This window comes from Telopea speciosissima, chromosome 4 (assembly GCF_018873765.1).
Source record: "Telopea speciosissima isolate NSW1024214 ecotype Mountain lineage chromosome 4, Tspe_v1, whole genome shotgun sequence".
Classification (NCBI taxonomy): Eukaryota; Viridiplantae; Streptophyta; class Magnoliopsida; order Proteales; family Proteaceae; genus Telopea; species Telopea speciosissima.
The window spans coordinates 8737966-8762860 of record NC_057919.1 but is presented as its reverse complement, the minus strand read 5'-3'; the positions used below and the strand labels follow the sequence as shown (position 1 = coordinate 8762860).

General features: G+C 39.1%; 2 protein-coding genes and 1 long non-coding RNA gene across 4 annotated transcripts; all 3 read left to right on the top strand.

The window, feature by feature from the left end:
* The first annotated feature begins 137 nt into the window (after nt 1-137).
* Nucleotides 138-10856, top strand: LOC122658564. Its single transcript, XM_043853578.1, has 7 exons — nt 138-427; nt 1479-1568; nt 3085-3165; nt 3370-3501; nt 8662-8880; nt 9729-9821; nt 10603-10856. The coding sequence occupies exons 1-7, from the start codon at nt 230-232 to the stop codon at nt 10762-10764; spliced, it is 975 nt and encodes a 324-aa protein (XP_043709513.1). The 5' UTR covers nt 138-229; the 3' UTR covers nt 10765-10856.
* Nucleotides 10857-14448: 3592 nt separating this feature from the next.
* On the top strand, nt 14449-17964 carry LOC122658562 (lysM domain-containing GPI-anchored protein 2-like). 2 transcript variants are annotated; one of them, XM_043853577.1, is made up of 4 exons: nt 14449-15077; nt 17276-17399; nt 17572-17744; nt 17838-17964. In XM_043853577.1, exons 1-4 carry the CDS (start codon nt 14459-14461, stop codon nt 17936-17938), a joined length of 1017 nt encoding a protein of 338 aa, XP_043709512.1. In that variant the 5' UTR covers nt 14449-14458; the 3' UTR covers nt 17939-17964. The 2 variants fall into 2 exon arrangements, with proteins under 2 accessions (XP_043709512.1, XP_043709511.1); XM_043853576.1 differs by having other exon boundaries at nt 17572-17745; nt 17830-17964.
* A 1890-nt stretch (nt 17965-19854) lies between these two features.
* Nucleotides 19855-20643, top strand: LOC122659969. The gene is made up of 2 exons (XR_006332590.1): nt 19855-20347; nt 20588-20643. It is a non-coding gene; the product is annotated as an uncharacterized LOC122659969 (long non-coding RNA).
* The last annotated feature ends 4252 nt before the right edge of the window (nt 20644-24895 follow it).

Sequence of the window (24895 nt, the reverse complement as noted above, 5' to 3'; positions counted from 1 at the left end):
ATGATATCGTCGTCCTTTGAAGAATAAAGAGGGAAAGTAATCTCATCTTTGTGAGTACCGCCGGCCGAGCCGTTCGCTGAACCAGTTGTAGCCTTCCCTTCAACTATCCTCACTCCAGCAGTCCAGCATTGCTCTTGTTAATGGAGATCGATGGGAAGCATTAGGAACGAACAATAACACCTCGAATATTATTAAGAGGTAAGCTATTCACATTGATTTTGGGGCTCCAATGTCTTTGTTAGCAGTGAAGACAACCTCAACATCGCCATCTCCGTTGCCACTTATCTCCACCTATCGTTCTCGCTTAATTTATTCACTGAGCTTCCCTAGAAAGATCAATAGAAGATGCGTTCTGAGAACTCGCGCTTATTCTTCCGATGACAATAATTCCAGAGCCGGTGACTCGAAAACCCCTAACGGTACTCTGGTACTACCTCTTGTTCTCTCTGATCAATTTTTTTTGTTTATTTCATCATTTGCATCTTTCTTCTCGCTTAATTGTGGATGAACCGGAACTTATTACATTAAATTTTAATGAATTATTGAGGGAAGAAACAAAATTTCATCCTTTAGTCTGCTCGTCCGTCTTGAAATTCTGAGGATAGCCTTTTGGGCGATTCTTGGAACGAAACCCATCACAGGTTGAATGGTTGATAGGCATAAACTACCTGCCGTTCTATCAATTTATGTTTTTTCAAACGTTAAGTGCATTATTAGCTTCTTTTCTTCTGGGACTAGAGATTCCCCAGTTGGAAGCCACAGAGTGGTAAATCTTAATAACCTTATTTCAAACCCTCGTACCCTGAGTTGAGCATTTGTTATGTGTTTAGGAAACCCGTACCTTATCATCTGCACAAGTCACTGTTTTCTTTTCCATCTAAAACAACAGGCTAAAACTTTATGTTCTAATATACTTGCAAAAATTTAAATCAGTTTCAATCCTTGAACAAAATGGATCTCCATATTAAGCAAAACATGAATCAGTCAAGCTGGGAAAACCCTTTCCAGTAACGAGCCCAGTGCAGTAATAATCGCCCCTTGCTCCACACGACCTTCTGTTAGGCATGCTTTATCTTTAAAGTTTCTTTTGTTTCTTACTTTCTATAAACCCCAAACTATTGCAAAGGTATCAATATTCATAAAACCTGCCTGTAAATCCAAATCAATGGAAGACAGATTAACAAAAGGCACTTCTGTTGCTAATACTACTTTTTAGCCAGCCATGTACTTATGAGTGATTTATTTGTATTGCTTTAGCCTACTGGCCATTGACTGTAACTTAATTTTGTAAATCTCTAATTATTTCCGTTGCTTTAGAATAGAGACAGTGTATCAAGGATTGTTCTTCAAAACTGGAACCAAGGGGCTGACATGACATGTTTATTATTGCTTAATTATTACTTGATCATTCTATCATTCAACTGAATAGATTTTATTATTGATGTTTGGGGACATGAGCATTTTCCTTATGTGACCAGCCGAAGAGCCGGAGAGAAATTCTTTTGGAGTATGTTAAAAATGTGCAGCCAGAATTCATGGAATTGTTTGTGAAAAGAGCACCTCAGCAGGTCTGTTATCTTTGCTTATTGTTTCTTTATGGATATCTTTGTGTACTGTTTCTTTGTTCAGCATTGCCATGGATACAGTCTTTTCCTATGAACATGTTGGACTATCCTACATTTAGAATCACGGCAACCATTTGAAAAACAAATAGAAGAAGAAAGGAAAGTAGAGGCAGTACCATCCAAATCATGGGGAAGTTTCCCTAATGTAGTCCTATGTAGGTAGGAGGCCTACTAGGAGCCAAACAACAGGACCAAACAGCCAAAGGGGTTGCTGGTTCGAATGGACAGCACTAGGATTTTGGTTAATTCTAGGGTTTAGGAGGGGAATTTGGGAATGGGTCTTATATAGTTTTAATATGCAGGTCTAGGGGGTTATTATGGGATAACAATAATAGGATTTGGTTAAGTTTGAAAAATCTGCAGAATTAGGGTTACGGTTTCGAGTTTTAGGTTTTAGATTCTAGGCTGAAACTAGGGATTTAAGATGGGATTTTGGACTCAGGTTTTTGGTCGAGTTTTCCAATGAGGGGGAAGAACACTCGATCAGAATATGGAGGGGAATTGATGGGCAGTAGTGACTGATCTGGGAACCCCAGGGTTTTGGGGTTTTAGAGGGATGAGGGGATTAGGGTTTAGAGTTGTAAGTTGGGGCTGAGATGGCAGTCGAGTGGAGGGTCTGCTGTGAGGGGGTTGTGTTTGAAGTTTTAAAGGGCTTGACTGTGAAATTTGGGCTGGACAGACTCTACATGGAGTTAGGGTTATGGGGGTCGATTAGGGTAAGCTGGAGGAAGAAGAAGAAGATTGTTAAATAGCAGAAACTATAAAATACTCACTGGGTTTTGTAGATCTGCAGCAACAATAGCTTGAAGAAGCTTGAATGAAGAAGAAGAAGAACCTCCCGGTACTGGACAGACGCAAGGAGTCGTGAGAGTCCACTCACCCTAGCACCTTGAGATCCACAAGGCAACACTCACACAAAGGGAGAAATGGCAGCAGCAGCAAAGGCAGCAAAGCAACAAAATATTTTTTCAAAATAAATTGTGGGGGAGCCTCTCCCACGATTCTCTTATTAATAAGGGCCTAATGGCCAAAACAAATTACAAGTCAAACTCTCCTTCATCAATCGTGGATGGGAGTAGCTAGATTAAAATAACTTAAACTTAAAAGGAAAAGACTCATCTACCCCTAATAACTTAAGACAACTTAAAACAACTTAAATAAAAGATACTCTAGGAACCAATAAGAATAAAACAATCTCAGCCAATAGGATTAAGTCCTTAAGGCTGCTAAAAAAACTAAGTATAGAACTGAAATAAACTATCGTAAGGCTCCTACTAAAACCCTAGGTTTAGGGTGGCTTCCTTAATTCGAGGAGGCTTGGATCTACATCATCCCCCACCCCATCTTTATTCATCTTACTGATTCGTATTAAACCATATTATCGTCTCAGATTAGATGTGCTTACTTTTACATGCTGGGGTTTTTCTAGCTGAAATTATTCTTGCGGATACTGCTGTAGGTGGTTGATGCAATGCGACAGACAGTTACCAATATGATTGGAACACTTCCCCCACAATTCTTTGCAGTAACAGTTACCACAGTAAGTTTATTACAATATGTTTGACTGACTGATCTCCTCCTCCTCCTCTCTCTCTCTCTCACACACAGTTTTTTTTGGGGTAAAAATCTCACACACACAAGTGCCTACACCTACACCTGCATCTATCTATGATAGCGTATAACTCCGCATACATTATACTTTCAGCATGCGCTATAATTGTGAAGCACTTGGTTTTTGATTCAGGTTGCTGAAAATCTTGCACAGCTCATGTACAGTATTATGATGACTGGTTACATGTTTAGGAATGCACAATATCGTTTGGAATTGCAACAGAGTTTAGAGCAGGTTGCTCTTCCTGACATACAGGATAAAAAGGTGATGTATGTCTCTAATGTATTTGGAATCATGTTCTTTTACCATTTTTTTTAAAATACTCTAAACTCTCTACCCTAGACTTGGCATAATATATGGAAAGGGGAAAGGGGGGCCTGCCTGGGCCTCACAAGAAGGTTTTAAGTAAGCTTATTTTCCAGACCTTTATTGTTCTTTTACGACTTTGAAAGACATGTTTCTCAACCATCAATCTTAGCTGTGGATCATGACGAGGATATTCTGGGTTTAGTAATTCTTTTATTATTAATGTGATGAATGGTGTACATTGTTGGTATTGGGATTGATGGATTAGGTCATATTATGTAGATGCTCCTCTATAAGTAAAATGGTCAAGGAGTAGCTTAGATCAAAGAAACCCTGCTCTGGTTAGTGTTTACAAGGTCTCAGGACTTGTATCATCTACTTTTAAGCCCCATATTTTTTATTGGGGATTTCATTGTTATATTCACCTCCCAGATTAGGATATAGTGCTTAAATTATAATTCCAAAGGTATCAATCTAACCAAAAAAATTGTTTTAAATTTCTGCCTAAAAAGCCAGAAGGAATTAGGCATTTTTTTTCTGTAGTTAAACCTGGTGTCTACTGGTCACATGAATCTTATTTTGTACTTATCCAATGAAGAGAAATGTGATAAAATATCATGTGAAGCTACTGATGATCCATATCAAAGTCAGAATAAATTGAGGGGAACAGCCCCTTCCCCACAATAAAAAGAAATAATAAATTTGAGAACTAGCTGGGATTGAACTAAAACAATGCATGCCATGCAAATTTGGGGTTCCGATCCAATTTTATGTTTCTTTTGAAGTTTTCGGTATCTATAAAGACTTAAAAAGGCTTCAGTGTGGTTTGCTAGGGGATTGTTGTGGCTATGTAAGGAAAGAAAAGAAAATTTTATTCAGTGAGATGGAAATTGGTGTGCAAGCAGAAGCAGCTTGGGGGTTTAGGATAAGTCTAGCATTGATGAACTAGGCTTTCACTGGGAAGTGGCTACTCAGAAGTATGTGTTATTGGTGAAGCCTGATTTTGGTCCAGAATGTGCGGTTGAGATCTTCGGAGGGCCCGTGAGTTGTGTTGGGCTCGTCAAGATCTTCGAAACGGTATATTTTGGGATATATGTTATGTTTTGGTCCGACCCTGTCCGGTTTGGCAATTTCTGGGTCCAGGGGTATTTCTGTACTTCCTCGGGTTAGGGCTTATCTATATAATGTTCTTATCTCTGGGAGGGCTGTAAAAGAGGTTTTGTAACATTTCCAGAGAATAGTGAAATTCGTTTTGTTGCTCGGCCGTGGATGTAGCTTCCATTTTGGGGGGTGAACCACATAAATCCTGTGTGTTTGTGTGTACTTGTTCTTCTCTGTTTTTCGTATTTCTTCTGCAAATCGCCACTTCTGGGCGTTGTTTTCTTAGCAGAATGCATTGGTCGTAGGGGATGGGACTCCGAGTGACTTCTTTTCTTTGCATGGGGGGAGTGAGTAGATCATCTTTTAAAGTGGGGTTGGGAAAGAGATTCCCCCCCCCCTTTGGAGCATGATTTGGGCCTCGGGGAGACGGCAGTAGTATGACTTTATCAAGGGGATTGGGTGAAAAGCTGTATGTCCCAAAGATATGGGGATCAAGATGGAAGCTTTTGTGGTCAAGTGCATAGCGCACTTGGTAGCTAGTGGTGCGTAAAGGCCCATTGCTATCAGGAGGTCTTGAGTTCAAGTCTCCTGGTTCACATCCTACATCCCCCCCTACCTATCAAAAAAAAAAAAAAGATGGAAGCTTTTGCTTGTTATTGCTCTTGGTTTGAGTCTTCACCCTGTGTCATCTGGTAATAAAAGAAATAGTTTCAAGCTTGGCGACTAGATGCTACATATATCAGACAATGGTAAAATTGGAAGGCAATTGTCTTTTGCATCGCTAACTGCGAAGTGGAAGGGTTTGGAGGAGCTATTATCTTCTACTGTCTGGCATGAACAGGGACAACAAGAGAAATATGCATGTTTTTCACATCCTAGAATTTTATTTTTTAACTATTTTTATTGGATTCAAATAGGGGGTATTTGATTATTTATGAATAAAATCTTAAGTAAATGAAATAATTTTATTTTACTTAAATGATATTTCGCATAAATAAGTTCCTGTCCTGGTTTCGAGCCAAGTGTCTTCAAGTTTCGATGGGGATAAGTGAATTTATATAGGTGTTTATGTCGAAACTCGCAAAATTACCGAAATATAGCCGAAACAGTGTCAAAACCGAGCGAAACCAGATCAAATTTAAAGTCGACTCATATCTCGTCTTGGTAGGCTGTGAACCGAGACAACTTGCAGTTTCGACCAAGTTCTTCTTTCATGTCTGTAACTTTATTATCGTTCGCTCATCGCTGCAAACCGAGAGTCCTACTCGACAGTTCTTCTCTGGAATCATTGAGATTGTATTTACTAAACTTTCTAATTAATACATATGCCCTTTTGTTTCCCTTATTTCAATTAACTTAAAAGCATATTTTTTACTATACTCATGAATTCCTCTTTATATTTATAACTAAGGACTTAAGTCTTCTATATTATACATAAACTCCTTACCCTATTTACATACAACCACTTTGCGCATCTTCAAGGCACCTTGCTACCGCTTTGGCTTGCCTAGGCGCCATGACAACTATGCCTTGTAGCAGAAAATGCATGTCCATTGAAAGAACCTTTTTCTAAGAAATAATAAATATGAATAAGATGAGCTTAGTTGTAGCTTCCTCAACAGTTGAGTCCTGAGCACAATGTCAATAGCATAGAGGAAAATGCAAGCATCTATTGGATTAATGCTTTTACAGAGAATGTGGTTTTGGGCTTTATGAGAATGACTACAAGGATCTATTTGAGTATTTGTTCATGTGGCTGAAACTAGGTTATTTTGGGAAATGTGTTACACCAGGGGGATGATTGCAAACCTGCACAAAGCTAAATATGATTCACCACAATCCCATATACACGTGAGCAATGTTATCATATTCAGAATACTGAAGCCCCTGTTGACCATAGGTCAGGCGACTCGGGCCATGGCAAAATGAGGTCTGTACACTAGATTGGAACTTCCCTGCCCAATAAACATGAGGTCTGGAAAGGCAAGGGCAAACCAACTGGGAAGTTAGTCTAAGGTTGAGCCTTTCCCGAGTTGTTCCTGTAGATGTAGACTTTATGGAACTCTCACAGCCAGCGAACCAGTTTTTTTGACTAATGCTGCAAAACCTTTAAGGCTGAATTACTGGTTATTAACTTGTCCTTGGACAAAATATTTTCTTTCAATTATTACCAATTTTCTCTCTCTCTCTTTGATAATTCAACTATTAAAGCCTCTTCCATGTAAATGTTACTGATGAGCACTTCTCTCATTCTTGTGGCAATTGCCCTGCGAGCACCCATTTAGTTGCTTCATATGTTCAGCTCCCTCCCACCCACTTTTCTATGGAATCCTGTTTGTCTACTATTGTATCTGTTCTCCATATTACCTTTGTAGTTTTTGGAAAATCTTAGTGGTTTTCATGTGAGTGTAAGGTTAAGAGATTACATCCTGCCATATGGCAGCCTAGGTCCATGTGATGGAGGGCCCAACATCCATCTCACTTGTAGAATTTTGTCACAAAATGAGGAGAAGAAGTGGCTCAACCTTAGAAAGATGACATTTAGAACTGTTATATTCATTTTACTTGTGGCAATTTCATAATTTTTTGAAGTTTCAGGTCTGACTTTGAGCTACTTTCTGTACTCACTTGGGACTGCATTGTACTGATGAGATGGGTTTGAGGTTTTCTATCATGTGGGCCCACCCATGTACTGCCACATGGCTTGTTATCTCTTAATGCTCACTATTTTCACTAGGCATAGTGACCATTAAGGGGGCCCTTTTTTTAGCAAGTTTTCACATACATAACTCAATTGAACTTTACTTCAACTATCTCATGTGCCAATCCATAGTAGTTGTTTGAGTTTTCCCTGGGTCTGGTTGAGTTACATGCAAGTTTTCTCTATAAGAGGGGGGGGGGGAGAGAGAGAGAGAGAATGATTTTGCTGGAGTTTGACCTCATTTTCATATATTTTAATGGGATTGGGTTGTGGGCAAGGATGTGAAACTCGGTATTAGAGATGGGATTTGGCTGCAAGGTGCAGAATTTATATTTTGAATTTTGGTCAAATTCGACCGAAATCTGATATATTTCGGTTGGCCATTTTGGTGGTCAAATGGTCATATTTTGGCCCGAAGCTTCAGGGAAACCTAGTTAAGTATCTGTAAACATAATTGGACTGTTAGATTGTCAAAAAACACCCCCAAAATGATAGTTTGGCTTCAGACCCTAGGTTCCTAGTGCACGTCATACTCTGCTATACTCTCTCTAATATTAGCTTGTTCTACACATAATTTAGTTGTAGAACACAGAAAATTACATTAAAACAAATAAAATATGCATTAGGATGAAAAAACATAATATCGGAAAGCCTTTCATAATTATCAATAGCATCACATGGTACATATGACATACTGACATGGTACATTTTACTTGTTACATATTACATAAACAGTTTCTTAATATGGGGTTTCTTCTCTCTTCCTGTTGAAATTGTCAAGTCACAAAATGTGTCGAAATTTGGATTCATTTCGATTGAAATGTTAAATTTATAACATTGCTTTGTATTGTTTTGCCAAACATTACCGAAATCTCGAAACGAGATCAAACAAAATTTCGGTCGAAATCTGGTATACCTATAGTGTCGACCCTTGTTTCATTTCGAGGCTTCTCGAAACTGAAAAATTTCACGAAATTTCAAACTGTGTTTGGCTGTACTAATGCTGATGCGGCCCAATATTTGCCCAATCCTGTGAGAGGAATGAGCTTGTATTGGCTTGGTTGGTGTCAGCCGATCTGGCTAATTCAATCCCAATTCTGTAATCCTTGGTTTTGATCCAGACCTTGGAAAATATAAAAGCAATGAGAAATGATGTTGGACATGGTCTCCCTGATAATGATTATATGTATATTCATTCTAATCTGCAGCATAATCTGCTAATCTTTGTTGTTGAAATCTAAATAGCTTCATATGTGCCTTCATTTCAATAGTTCAATTGTTACTTGTTAGGTGACATGGCTCTGTGACTGTTGCAGGATTCACCAGATTATGCACCAGGCACACAGAAAAATGCTACAGGTGAAGTTATCAGGTGGAACAATGTTTCTGGTCCAGAGAAAATAGATGTTGTCAAATACATTGAGTTACTTGAAGGAGAAATTGAGGAACTAAACCGTCAATTAGGAAAGAGATCTGCCAATGGACAGAATGAACTGTTGGAATATCTTAAATCCCTTGAGCCACAAAATCTTAAAGTATGTACTTTTGGCCACTTGTTTTAATTTATTTTGGTCTTTGGAATCTGTCCTTTGTAAAATGCATCTGCATTTTGTTTTGACATCTACTGACTGATTCCTTGTATTGCAAGATGCAATTGATTTTCAGATTGAATTCTCTGCTTGTTTCAATGTGTTTTAGCTGATTCTGATCAAAGTTTGATTTTAGGAATTTCTTATCTTTTCTATGTGGATTTTAGAATATTTTAGGAATCCAAGACTGTTTGTGATGGAGAATTAACAAAATATGGTTGCAGCAATGGGTAGAACATCAAAAAGGAGCTTGTGGTTATTTTCGGGGTTTGTTAAAAGGAATTATACCTTGAACTATGAATATCTTTCTAGAGTTAATTAGTTGGACACTCTTATTGTTGGGTCGAGGTAGTCTACCATTTTTTCAGCTAGCTGTCTGATGGTTGGACTGTTAAACTGTGTCCAACCAGAGGCAAAAACTGACTGAAATCCAGTTTGGTTTTACAAATATTTAGCCTAACAACTCATGAATAGGTCTTCGAGGACCGCTTACAACTCATACTACATTTGGTGCAAATTCAGGGTAACAGGATGTGCCATTTAAGCAATCCTACTTAGATCTCGACAACAAAAGTTGACCTTATTGAATGCCAGCCAGCAGGAGCATTTCTTTCAGGTTTTTTTTTGGTGTGTAATTCTGTCCATCAATTTGAATCATCTCAACTGAACCAATTTTTACAGTTCAAGGCTGGTTATATTATTAAGCGTCAGGTGTAGTGATTGTTGAGGAAGTTATTTGTTCTTCTCATTTATAATCTGTGTTGATAATTTGCTTATGTGCCCAACTTATGTAGGAGCTAACAAGTACTGCTGGAGAGGATGTTATGTTGGCTATGAACACATTTATAAAGCGACTTTTGGCTGTTTCAGATCCTGGCCAAATGAAGGTTTGTCTAGTCCACCATCTTTTTCAAGTTTGCAACGGCAGCCATATCCTAATTTCATCGTCCACTCTTCATTCTGCATTCCTGGTTTAAATGAAAATAAATGAATTAATAAAGTTGATATTTTCATGATGTGACATATTCTGTTCTTGGAAGTAGGAAGTGCTCTAGGATTAGGTCAGAGAGGTCGACCAAAACCCTACAAGTAATGGGCCTGATTCTTAAATAACTTCACACCTTTTGGTATTTAGGTAAAGCCCTAAGCAACGCAATGAGTACTAATAGATTCTAGGTGCAAGTAGAATTAGAAGGGAGAGGAAATTAGGTGAAAGACAATATAGAAGGGAGAGGAAATTAGATGAAAGACAATCTTAATTTAGGGTTGTAAGCATGGGGGGGGGGGGGATCAAATAACTTGAGGACTATTCACTCGAATGAAATAACATTTAGAATGAAGCATTATTAGGAAATAACCTATCCATGCAGTTGAGTGGGATTGGGTTTCAAATGGAGGCAACAGACTGTAATATGGGATACTTGAGTTACTGAAATTGGAACACAATAGTACAAAACTAGAATTGTTATGAATTAATTAAGAATTTGATGAAGATTGATCATTTTCTTCGACACATTTTAATTTTGAGAAACTAATCAGAGATCTTAAAAGCTATGCAATCACGACATAGAAATATCACTAAGCAAGCATTTGTTTGCCTGAATTTCTGTTGCATCAAAATAATATTGGATTGATTGCATGCTCATGACTTTTTAATGATGGTTGCAGACAACAGCAACAGAGGCTAGTGCACCAGAACTTGCCAGGTTGCTTTATTGGCTTATGGTAGTTGGCTATAGCATCCGCAACATTGAGGTGCGTTTTGACATGGAGAGAGTACTCGGTACTACTCCAAAGCTTGCCGAGTTACCACCAGGGGAAAACATCTAGTAATGGGATAGTACAGTAGTTGCCTAAAATTGACTGGTGATTGTCGAAACACAGTAACTTAACAGTCCAGAGGGTGGTATTCAGTGATCAGTTACTGCCTTAGTATGTTGATACAATACCATATTTTGAAGTAGGCAGAGAAGGCAATTTGCTTGGGGATGGCTTCGTACTTTGGAAATTAATTGGTTTACTTACTAAGGTTTTGATGCAGTAAAGTCGTTTATTCCATTCTTTTGTGCTCCATAAACTCTCTGGCCCATAATATCTTACCTAAAGAGTTTGATGAAGTGAATACTTAAGAATTGGTTTTTGTGGTTATTGTGTGTCCATATGTGCATCAGTTGCCCTAAATGGATGGATGGGGTGGGCTGGTATGGTCATAAAACCTAGTTAGGTAATCACATCATCTAGGTCCATTTGGAACATGGAGAAGTCATTTTTCATGGTTGCATCATGAGATCAAATTACGGAAAAAATTGCAGCTGTGGGTTCAGCAGAGTTCGGGTCAGTTTTATATTGGGCCATCCACCTATTCTTTTTCATTTCTCACAATACAGTACTTTTATCTGTACTATTGAGTTTTCACAAAAGTTTAAAAGCAGGATAGTTTTAGAAAAGAAATTTAAGATAAGATAGTTTTAATAAATATAGGCTAAGTGTAGGGTAGTGATAATAATTATCCTTAAAAAATATTTGTGGGTGATTAGTGATAGTAATTGTCCTTAAAAAATATTTGTGGGTGATTTGACATTACGTGCTCAGGGGAAGAAGCTTACATCCATGGTCCATTCCTTTTTTTATAAAATCCAATGGAAGTTTCTTTGGTCAAAGGAGACCTTTGAATGGGATCTGCCTTCCCGCCCCGTCCCCTCTTTCTTCTTCTTCCCGTTAGTCATGCATTGATCTGATGCTTTATATGACTATCGTGTGTCATATTATCAATAGCATCGAGTCATGAATTAAGAAAATCTTATTGTAGTAAAAGTTGGTGGAAAAGAAATTGTATTTTTTTTTTTTTAGTATGTTTCATTTTCTTTTTTTCATAAATCTTCTCGACATGAAGGTGTTTTTTTGGATAGGGACATGAAGATTAGAACACTTTGATTAGTATGGGCATGGGAAGAGTATCAATAATGACGCAAGAGTCCAATCATAGGGTCATATCATATTAGGAAATGATCATTATCAAGACGAAATAAATAATAAAAATGGATGTCAGTGATGACGGTTGGAAGATGTTATAGAATGGTAAACCATTTTTAAATTGTTTTGAAATTTGATTTTTTCCATCTTTGAATTAAAGAACTTGAGGAATAAGATAAGAGACATCAAACAAGGGTTACAAGTTCTCATTTCACAACTTTGGTGACAACAAGCTACACCCTTCATATTTTTAATGAGGGAAATTTAAAGTAGATAAAATTAAATTTTCAATTAATTTTCAAAAGTATACATCTTTATACTGAACTTTTCATGCAGATAAATGATGCAAAAATATTCACAAAATTTAAGCGGCTGGCATCAGTTTCAAACATGGACATTGATGCAAGTTCTCAAACCAAATTAATTCCTACATATCCCCATGTAAGATCAGGAAGTAGAAACTTGTCATTGCAAGTCAAGGTTCTTTCAATCTTAAAATATGAAAATGAGGAGACAATCCTAGATTCCCACTATTGAATCTGGACTCTAGAGCAGGGTTTTAAGTATCCGTATCAGATGATCTGATACCGATACTTGGAAAAAATCCTTTCCAATTCCTTAAAAGTGCAGTACGGTGCAATTTGAGGTGGAGAGGTTGACACTTGACAAATGTGACATCCAACGATGCTGAGCTTGAAGAAAAAAAAAACTAGGTCAATGAGTTCAGTCCGTTGGATGTTGTGCTTGCCAAGTGTTGACCTCTCCACTCCGAACTGTACTGCTCTGCACCATTGAGGAATTGGAGAGGATTTAATTCCTTGATACTTGGCCTATATCAGATCAAAACATAGTATAGGCATCGGGTAAAATTGTAAAAATATAATATGACATTGATATCTTTGAGGGCAAAATTGTCCGATACAAACCGTTACCACTATCTAAACCCATGCTCTAGAGTCGGCCTATGAAAGAAACACACGTGTGTATATATATATATCTGACTGACCTAGTTTGTATTTGGGACTGAAAAGGCTTTTTGTTTGTTTGGAGTGTGAACTTAGTGCTCATCAACATCTTGTCCTCCGTTCTTCCAGAGTGTGTGAACTGTGAACCCTGAACTTGGAAGACTTTATGATTCTTTATATAAGAGGGATGAACCCACGAAGGAAAAGGAGAGTGGTATATGAAAGTGATATAGCTAGTCTGTGGGAATCATTTCACCGCCTAATTGCTAATTTGCTTTACGAAACTCCCTTAAAGGAGTGAGGATATAATAGGAAAGCACTGGTTTGGCATCCTTTGTAAGATAAGGAAGCAATTTCTGATAAGATCATAAGACTGAGTTGAATAATTCATCCAAAAATATTTAAAAAGAAAAACAGTCGTCTTCTAAATGATGACCCAATATAAAATATAAAATATAAATAAATAATTGAGTTGAATTGATTCGTATCATAACTAGCGTTAAAAAAAATTGTAATCAATTTAAAATAAGAGAAAAGTTAGGTACACTAGTGGAATACAATAAGCTAGCACCCTATATGTGTTTTTTTCTATTTTTTTCCTTTTGAGAGGTAATAGAGTTATTTGAGGGGGAAGGGGAGGGAGAGACACCGAGATAGACACATATGGTGCTAGCATACCCATCCGTATCTCTTAAATAATTTCAAAAACAAGTTCCTTTTGAGCTGACCAGATTGGAATAAGCCAAAATCAAGATCAATTTCAACTGAATTCGATCCGAATCAACCGATTCCACTAATTCAAATTCATATTCTTGATTTCATGCAACTTCAGAGCTAAGTTTTTTCGAGGGTTAACAAAAAAATATATTCTTAGTGTCTTACAAACATGGTTTTAGGTACCGATATCGATAACATACCGATACCATACTACTAACATAGTACGAATAAGAGGTAAATTTATAAATAATTAAAAAAAAAAAAAAAAAAACATTTTTAAGGAAAATCAGGAACAAATTTATCTGATATGACCTATCCATACCGATACCATAACAGTTTCCAGATTGAACGATACCCGTTACAATACCAATACCGTGCACTAAAACCATACTTAATGGGATAACCTTCACTTAGGTCAAAGGAACACTAGAGATGAAGTCAAGTCAAAGTCATGCCAATACCAATTTTCCAGGGATGAAGTCAAAGAAAGTCATCTCTTATCTTTCTTAAATCTTAATTCATCTTCATTCTTTCTTCCTTCCTTCTGGTAGGTTTGTGTGAAACTCTGCTGTTACCAATTTTCCCAGTTTTCACATTCTCAATCCCTTTTGACCTTTGCCTAACTTTTCTCTATTGCCGTTCCTCCCACGTGACGCTGCAGTAATCAATATTCAAATATCGGAATTATCTCAATTCCAATCTCAAAATCTGTCCAGACGTACTACTGTACCTCCTTACCTCCCCCGAGTATTAGCTTTTATAAGACCTAAGTGGAGGGAGGAGACCAGAGACTAGAGAGGGAGAGAGACACAGAAGCAAAAACGATCATGGCGATGAGGAGGAGTTTATCGCTGCTGCTTTTCAGTCTCATGACCTTGTTCTCCGCCCTAATCGTTCCATCGACGGCGGACTTAGGATTCAATTGCAGCATCCAAGCCACATGCAAGTCTGTAATCGACTACGTTTCTCCCAACAAAACAACCCTCGCCCACATCTCCACCCTCTTCGGCGTCGCAAACTTTTACGATTTACTTGGGGCAAACTCCTTAACAGTCTCCACCAAATCCAATTATATCGTAGAAGCTAAAGCCACCATCAAGATCCCCTTTCCCTGCAACTGCTCCAACGGTACCGGAATCTCAAATAGGGTTCCCTATTACAAAGTACAGCTAGGTGATGGCTTGGATCACATCGCTAGGAATGTCTACTCTGAGTTGGTGACGTACCAGCAGATTGCTCAAGTCAATAACATCTCCGACCCAAATGTGATCCAAACTGGGCAGGAGCTGTGGATTCCGCTGCCCTGCAGCTGCGTTGAGGTGGGCGGAGCTCAGGTCGTTCATTATGGACATGTGGTGACCAAGGGGAGCACCGTGGAGCAGATCGCCGAGGAGTATGGGACCGATCAAAACACCTTGTTGAAGCTCAATGGAATGGCCGACGCCAACGCACTTATCGCCGGCCAGGTCATCGACGTTCCTCTCAAAGGTCTGCGCCTCTGCCCTTCCTCTCTTCTCTTTACCTTCTCTTCTCCTGGCCCTCACTTTATTTCTGGACAAAGCTTTAGGATTTTAATCCAATGGACAAGGGATGTGGATCCAAGAGTGTAGCCTACCCAGCACTCTCACGAGTCTATCGGATTTAAATCATCTCCCATTCCTAAGGTTGTGGAGTGCGACATAAGTCAATGAGCTCGAACGATTGGACTGTTGAGTGTCCGATCTGACACATGTCAATATCTCCACCTAACACTGTTGCACTGCACAACTTTAGGGAATTGGAGAGGATTATGAGTCTATCCCTCTCCTTCCCATATGAAAAAATACCTCTATCCCTTGTTTTGAGGAAGAGAGATAGACACATGAAAATGTTGATTTCCAAACATAAAACTTTTTGGAGTAATCTGTGTGGGGGAGGCCAAGCACCATGTGAATGACAGCTCACATTTTGTTTGAGAAGGGTGTAAATGTGAGGGATCTTTATCACCTCCAGTTTGCTGACCGGCCCAGTTCCCCAGTTCCTCTAACAAAGGGGGGCTGAAATGACCTCTCTACCCATGCCCAAACACCCGCCCGGGTGGGTCCATCCCCATTAGAGGAACTGGGCTGGGGTCAGCAACTGAGGTGATAATTTTCCAAATGTGAGTCAATCTGATCATGTCAATATCTCCACTAACACTGTTGCACTGCACACTTTAGGGACTTGGAGAGGATTATGAGTCTATCCTCTCCTTACCATATGAAAAAACCTCTATCCCTTGTTTTAAGGAAGAGCAATAGACACATGAAAATGTTGATTTCCAAACATAAAACTTTTTAGAGTAATCTGTGTGGGGGAGGCCAAGCACCATGTGAATGACAGCTCACATTTTGTTTGAGAAGGGTGTAAATGTGAGTCCGATCTGATACATGTCAATATCTCCACCTAACACTGTTGCACTGCACAACTTTAGGGACTTGGAGAGGATTATGAGTCTATCCCTCTCATTCCCATATGAAAAAATACCTCTATCCCTTGTTTTGAGGAAGAGCGATAGACACATGAAAATGTTGATTTCCAAACATAAAACTTTTTGGAGTAATCTGTGTGGGGGAGGCCAAGCACCATGTGAATGACAACTCACATTTTGTTTGAGAAGGGTGTAAATGTGAGTCCCACAATTTATGTGAGAAGAATTTCCGATCCTGGACTAAGCTTTTCAGTTCGTGATCCAGGCTGGGGTTGTGACTTCTGAGCCCTAGGTAGGGCCGGGCTTAGCCTCGTACAGTGCCTAGCCCAACGGCCTCAATCCGACCTTATCTATAAAGATATAATGGGCAAGAGATCGTTGCTTGGTCGTGAAACCCTTGCATCATCGCAGGGACCAATGAGAGCGTTCATAGAAACATCAACACAAATGGAAATTTTTATTTCAGGAGGGATTGGGTGATAATTTTGTGTGATCGTGTCTTGGAAGTGGGCACAGGAGCTATGCCACCAAGCATCATTTTTTTTTCTTCTATATATATAATATATAATTATAAATAATAATATCTTACATACTATAAAAAAAAAAATAGGACTAACTCGATCTTGCTTAGCCCTAAAATGACAAAATAAAGATTACTAGCTCAATCAAGGCCAACCTATCCCAATCCGTTTATGGTCAATTAGGGCCTGAGTTGAGCTGGGTTTGAGCTGCGATATCCTAGACAATTACTGTCGGTGTTAGAATGTTTAGCTATTGTTTTGACTGTGGACCGTTGATTGTTGATCATTGACCGTGGATTGTTGAGGTTAGATCTAAGTTTTGTTACTGATGAAAAGACCCACTTTTCAAGTTTGTTTTGATATAACAATTCAGATCTTCTACGGAGCAGATGCCCGTAGCGGCTTGTGTGGCGCAGACTGGGCTGCACACGCAATGATCACCTTACCCCTGTTCAGGCAAGGTGTTTGGGCAGGGGTAAGGCGATCTTTGTATGTGCGATTCAGTCTGCGTCGCTCAGGCCGCTACGGGCAGCACGCCGTAGAGGAGCTGGATCCTTTATATAAATCCTGTTAATTAGTAAAGAGTCTAAAATTAGTATTAATGACATCCAACCTAAAAACCCAAGTTTAAAATCTCTCTTGTTTGGACCTGCTTTTATTTTGTTAACTAGTCAGATGGTGATTTGGTATGTTTTGTGTTTCAATTATATCCACAGTTTGTTCATCCTCAGTCAACAAAAGTTCAGAAGATTACCCAATGCTTGTTCCTAACGGAACTTATGCCTTGACTGCTTACAACTGCGTCCAGTGTTCATGCCAATCTTCTTATCACAATTACACGTAAGTCTTTACTACTTAATTATAATGATCTTCACCATCAAACCGTCAAACATAAACTAACTCTTCATCAATTTCCTACTACTCTTCCTGCTCCTTATAAATCAGTTTTAAGATATCTAATCTAATTTCGTTTGCTTCTTCGTCTTCTATTATTGATTGATCATTACTATAGATTACAATGCAAACCATCTGGGGTTGAACCAACCAATGTTACTCAATGCCCTTCCATGACATGCCAAGATGGTTCTCTCATTGGTAATACCACATCAACTTGCTCTACTTGCGCCTATGCTGGATACCTCAAAACAAACATATTCACAACCCTTGACAACCACACTTGTTCCGGTTAGTATTTTTATTCCTTTCTTTCATTACCAATCTTTGTACAGTTTTACTAGCTAGAATGGTTTCTAATCTGATGTGCCACATTACCTTCAGGTAACTATGCACCAGCAAGGATGGGTTCACAGGGTTCAAGTTGGAGGATTCTTCTCATCACTATTCACTTGGGCTTGCTTTGTTTTGGCCTTCTTTCTTAGATATATGATTTCCCTGTCTCCCTATGATTTTGTATTCGGGAATAAATATTGTATAAGCAGAATAGTTTTTATGAAAGAAATGATTCTTTCTTTTTTCACTAGAAAATGCTCATCAATCGTGGCTTGGCAATAAATCAAATTGGTTTCTAACTCAAGTCTATATATTAATGTTCATCCATGGTTCAATATACTGCCAAGTTGAGCTTGCTATAAGCATCGTTTACTTTACATGATTCAAGGTGCTGCCTTGTCAATGAATTTATAGATGAAATTAGATTGTGAATCTTCCAAGAGGGATTGATTTGCTTTTTAATACTCTGAATCACTTCTGAGAATTACTGAACAGAGAAAGAAAATCGCGATTGACAATATAAACATTAGTTTCTTTGAAGAACAATGATCGAAGAAACAATTAACTATGACAAACTAATGTTCTATGGAAGGTGGGTATGGGTGAGACGACTAGAGTTTGGGAAGATAATTGGATCCCGTCTTAATTTAGCAAATTTCAAATTCCAGTTTTCTCAGTCGCAAGGTATAGTATGACGGTATGGGAGTCTGAATTGATTGACCAAAGTAATTAGGTGTGGAATGTTTCACTAATTGAATCTCTCTTTCACCCATCTGAGAGAGCAGGTATTTTGCGAATTCCACTTGCTCTTTTTCCAATGGAGTGTTTGATATGGGGAGTATAAAGGGACAATTCAGATCGTCTACGGCGCAGTTGCCCGTAGCGGGCTGTGAGGTGCAGACTGGGCTGCGTGCGCAATGACCATCTTACCCCGCTCGAACAAGGCGTTTGGGCAGGGGTAAGGCAGTCTTTACGGGCACGATTCAATCTGCACCACTCAAGCCACTATGGGCAGCGCATCGTAGAGGATCTGGATCCATCAAGGGATGGTTCTTTCTTAGTTGAGTCGGTTTATCATTTTCAATGTAATCAGTAGAGATCAAGGGAGGTTTCTAATCCTTCATCATCAAGGGTTAACTTTTGGAGTAGTACCCTGACTTTGGTTTGGAAGAAAATTTGAAGACTATAAACAATTCTAAAAATCAAGAATTTTATTTGGTGCCTTGCCAGTAAACTGTAAGCTCACAGGAGGTCATGGATTGGAGATTCTTATCATCACCTTGTGCCATAAGGCACTTGTTCCCCCTCCCCCTTCCCACTCTTGTAGGTGTAGTTAAATCCCATGACAGTTAGATAGGAAAAAAATCTTCGGCAGTGCTTTAATCTGGTGGTGCACGGCTCATGGAAGATGTGACATCTAACAGTTCCAAGCTCGAAAAGAAAAAAAAAAAATGTCTAGCATCAAACTTGTACCATTCGATGAAACTTCTTCCACGTGTCAAGCTCTCAAGGCCACACGACAGAAGATTTTAATCCCAAATAGATAGGATAGACCGAAAAAAAATTCAGACAAAAGGAGTAGAGTTGTGTGAGTCGGATTCAGCCCCTCTCCTTCGACTTGCCTCACTTCCCTCCCTCCTACCAAACACAAACAGGGGTAATCCGATTAGGCTGTTCGCGCAGGGGTAAGGCTCTCAGTTTGCTGATGTTAAAGAGGAGTTGGACGCGTGTCACTATCAATTTTGCTCATGTATGAAGTTAGAAAAAAGACTTTTCTTTGTTTACCCCTCTTCTGGGCTGGAGATCAAAGACCAGACACCAGAGACCAGAGACCAGAGATTAGAGACGGAAGACACAGAAGCAGAAACGACCATGGCGATAAGGAGTTCTGCAGGCGCAGCGTTGCTCCTCAGTCTCATAGCCTTGCTCTCCGCCCTAGTCGTTCCATCAACGGCCCTAGGATTCAATTGCAACAGCAACGGTACCACCACATGCAAGAGTCTGATCGATTATGTTTCTCCCAACACCACGAACCTCGCCCGCATCTACTTCCTCTTCGGCTTCATCAAATTCTCCGACTTAGTTTGGGGCCTTTGGGCAAATCCCTTCGCACTCGCCAACCATTCCTACTATACCTTCAAATTCAAAAGAATCATGATCCCCTTCCCCTGCAGCTGCTCCAACGGCACTGGAATCTCTAATAGGGTCCCCTATTTACACTGTACAGCAAGGGGATTACAACCTTGATCACATCGCCAGGAATGTCTACTCTGGGCTGGTGACGGCCCAGGAGATTGCCCAAGTCAATGGAATCTCCAACCCCAACAACTTTATCGAGATTGGGCAGAAGCTGTGGATTCCACTGCCCTGCAGCTGCGAAATGGTCAACGGAAATCAGGTCGTCCATTATGGACATGTGGTGGCAAAAAGGAGCTCTGTGGATCAAATCGCCAAGGAGTATGGGATCCACGAGAAAACCTTATTGAAGCTTAATGGAATGTCCAACCGAAATGAACTTCAGGCCGGTCATCTCCTCGATGTTCCTCTCAAACTCGAAGGTCTGCGCCTCTGGCCCTACTCGTCTTCCACTAGTCCACTCTTCTCTTCTCTTTTGCCTTCCTAGGTCAGACTTTGAGATCTTAAAAATCCAATGGACAAGTGGTGTCTAGCTAGGACTCTAGAGTTCTTTACTCTGCAACAGCTTTCTTTGTGTTCGTGAAAATGCCTTTGGTTTTGTCTAGCTTTTATTTTGCTAACTAGTCGATGATTTGGTATGTTTTGTTTTCCAATATGGACAGATTATGAACACTTATAGTCAGCAAAGATGCGGAAGACTACCTTTTGTTTGTTCTTCCTAATGGAACTTATCCTTGGACTGCTTACAAGTTCCAACAGCCTAAAATGCAGATGCCAGTCATCTAACAATTGGACGTAAGTCTTTACTACTTTATGATCTTCACCACCATCACACATACATTTTGATTTTTAATAACTAGGGCTTAACTTTTGTCATCAAATTGGTGGAATTTAATTTTTGCAATCATGGAGGGTGGGCCTTGGTGCAACGGTAAGGGTGCTCTATTGTGATCAAGTGGTCATGGGTTCTAGTATGGAAATAAACTCTTTGCGAAAGCAGGGGTAAGGCTGCATACATTATGACCCTCCTTAGACCCCATAGTGACAGGAGCCTCATGCATTGGGTACGCCCTTTATTTTTTTGCAATCATGTATCATCTCTATCAGTATACATGGGAGGGTATGACATTATGTTGGAATTTTTCCAAATAATAGATGTGGGATTTAGTCCCACATCGGTTATGGAGAAGTGTTTCTTTTGGTTTATATATGATTGTGTGCTATTATCATATATTATGTTTGGAAAGGGTTGTACGGTGCATTTGCGAGTGAGGACGGTGATCGTCCGAGCGCGTACGCATGTGTGTGCGTGTGGCGCAATATGACGCTTTGATAGATCGACGGTGTCTGATCAAAGGGTGCTTAGGTTCGATCCAACCGTTGGATCGGTGGCTGATCAAAGTGGGGGTGCAACCCTTGGTTCAACGTTGAGCCCAATGGTTGCAGCCCACACGTCCAGCCATGAGAGCCCAGCCCAATAGACATGACCTGTCAGGGGTCAAGCCATATGAGCCAATGAGTGTGACCCATCCGAACAGGCCCTGTGGGCCTATAAATGGGCCACGAATTCTCTCAGTCCAGGATTATGAAAAAACTCTGATAGCTTCACAGTGTTACTGTCTCTGCAACCAGTAACAGTCCGCCTGATTTATCTTGGGAGGCAAGTTTGCTGTAACCATTTGCAGGAATAGGAGGGTGCAAATACTGTCTTAAGGACATAACGACTTCGTTCGACTCAGGCCATCTTTCTGTCCTCTTCCTTTTTGATTCCAGATTCTTAACACATTACATGGAAGGGGAAATGATTGAATTTGACATATAGCTAATCCTCTCTCTCTTTTTAATTCATATTATCTTTTATTGGTTCTATGATTAAAAAATCCTAACCTTTCTTTTCATTGACCCTACTCTTATCGTAGATACTGTTTTATCATTGAATGACTAACAAAGGCTACCATTTGTGGATCGACCCGTTATTATATGTGATGACAATTTTGATCCAAGTATAGGGGTGTTTGGTTGAGCATCTGTTTTATTTTTTAACTCTCAATTTTTTGTGGCCTATAAATTCTAAGAAGTGCTCATAATTCAAAAATCAGGGGAGCTAGTAAGGATTACAAGGAGCGCATGAGCATGATCAAATGAAGTAGAAATTTGGACTGATTGTAAAAATATGATATCTTAATTGTCTCAATGGAATAAAACTGGTTGATCGTGGAAACTATTTTCACTTCTGATGTTTAATGTATCTAAATATTCTCAAGAAGGATAAATCTCTTATTTCCGTGACCAATCGATTGGCCAAAGGGGTGAGGCTCCAAAGACTAAGAGACGAAGTTATGATCGACGTACATAAAACTTTGTTTTATTAATATTATTTTTCTTTGTCCATATCAATTGGTTTGTGTGTCTCTGAACCATCTCTGAAAGGAATGACTATTGGATTCTTAGGCATAGGAATGTGGAATAATTATCACCTTCAATTTGCGGCTACCTTCAATTCCTACAATTTCTCTAATAGGGGAAGTGGACCCCACCTTGGGCAGTGTTTTCGGACAGGGGGTAGGGTGATCATTTTCACCCCCATGTGAGGAATTGGAGGGGATAAGGAATGTGAGGATAAAAGAAGGGAACCATGCATTTTGGGTTTCTGTACCAAACATTTTTTTGTATAGTATCATTTATACAGCTCTTTCTCCCTTCAAATAAAATCCACCATTTTAAGAATCGTTATCCCCTCCAATTCGCTGCCCGCTCTAATTCCTCCGATTCCTCACATAGGAGTGGAAATGATCACCCTACCCCCTGCCCGAACACACTGCCCAAGGTGGGGTAGGGTGGTCATTTTCGCTCCTATGTGAGGAATCAGAGGAAATTGGAGCGGACAGCGAATTGGTGGTGATAATTATTCCCATTCTAACTTCTAAGCCACGGGATAGTGGTTTTGGCTAACTAACCATTGAATTAGTTATATACTTTTCCGCTAGTTATTAGTCAAATTTTTAACTCAAATTTAATCAAAAATATTCTTTCATGTATATCTATCCATGCATTGTTTTATTTTATTTTTTTCTTATTTTTTTAATCATTCGCATTATATCCATGCAGCCACTTATAGAATTTCTTTTTGTAAAATTAAACCCAGACTTTAGTAATTAGATAGTATATCCTAAATTAATCACCGTCCATAAGGCTTTGTTTGGTTGCAAGGAAATTAGAATTTTAAACCTAAGAAAGAAACTTTTGTAATTATTTTCTCACATGATTATATCATTAACTCAAAATTGTTCTATATTTTTTTTTCAACTAAAAAAAATCATTTCATATTTGTTTATTAAAATTGATTTTTTTAAAAAATTAAAATCCCTTGAATTTGAAAAGTACAATAAAAATTACTTATAAAAATATCATAAATATGGTAACAATTTTACAAACTTTATACAATCATGAGAGGTAATGATTAAAAACACGGCCAAATGATCTCTATGCCAGAGGCGCAGGCTGCGCCCATATACATGGGGGTGGGCGAAATGACCACCCTGCCCCGCTGAATGGCAGGCCCATGTATCTAGGTGCAGGCTGCGCTGCGGCACAAATAACATATGCCCTAAAAACAATTACTTTTTAGGTACGAAAATTTCATTTCCGCTCCCTTTAATTTCGATTGTGCAATACTTCACTTACATGTATAGGGATGTTAAACAAGTGAAATTAAAGTATTAAATTTACATTATTTTCAAATAAAACAAAGTTATTCATTGTTCAAAACATTTTAGCGTTTTAATTTTGGATAAAGGATTTCTCACTACCCATGAAGGAAATATTTAGTGATCGGCATCTATTTTTTGTTACATGAAGTGAATTAGATAATTGGCCAAATGTTCTCTGTGTAGCAGCGCAGGCTGCACCCAGACACATGAGGATGGGCGAAATGACCACCCTACCCCCCTGAATGGGCAGCCCATGTGTCTGGGCGCAGCTTGCACTGTTGCACAGAGAACTTTCGCCCTAGATAATTTTAGCAATTGAATGTATGGGGCATAACCGCAATAGCTTTCTTTTGGTAGACACGCAATAGTTTTCTTATCAAATCTAGTATCCCATCTCAACCGTATGCCTTGCCAAATATGGATCGCTTTATGACTTTATCCAAAATTTTCAATGTTCCAATTTGGCAAAAGTAATTTAAAGTATGCATTATGTGTTCCTGGAGCAATTAGTCGATGAAAAACGCTAAATATACTGCAAACTAAATCTGAATCATGCTGTGTAGGGCAGTCATTGTGGAGTTCGGATCCTCTCCATCGTCATTGAAGTGGATTCCTCTCCAATATCGCTCTCCTAAGGCCACGTTTCATATCCATTCACGGAGACTTAACTCTGTTTTCCTCATTCTTTTTCTTCTCTCCCTCTTTTTTAGGAATCCATAAAACGACATTGAAGAGGAAATAAGTAATTAAATCCAGAATATAATCTCAAATCTTTCTCTCTCTCTCTCTCTCTCTCACACACACACACACACCTTATGCGAAACAATCCTGCAACTCACATTGGTTCTGATGAACAACTACCGATTTGGTTTTGCATAACGATGGTGAGGAAATTATACTGTCGGAGTGGTTACTAATGCTGAATCGGGTATCGGTCACTTGAATTGGATTGGATATCGATCACCTGTAAAATTGACACAATATCGATATGGCATCGACACTGATCGGTTGTATCAGATAAGTTTACCCCCTAATTTTCTTTAAAAAGAAACAGGTTTTTTTTTACTATTATACCCTTTGTCCGTATCATCTCACCAATATAGTATCACACAATATCAAGATCATGGTTTGAAGAATCAGTATCGGATTGGCGCATCAATATCGGTTGAGACCAATACCGATTCTTAACTGATCCAGTCTCGGACGGTGGACCAGTACAGACAATGGTAAAATTTTAAATTAAAAAATATAATTTGTTTG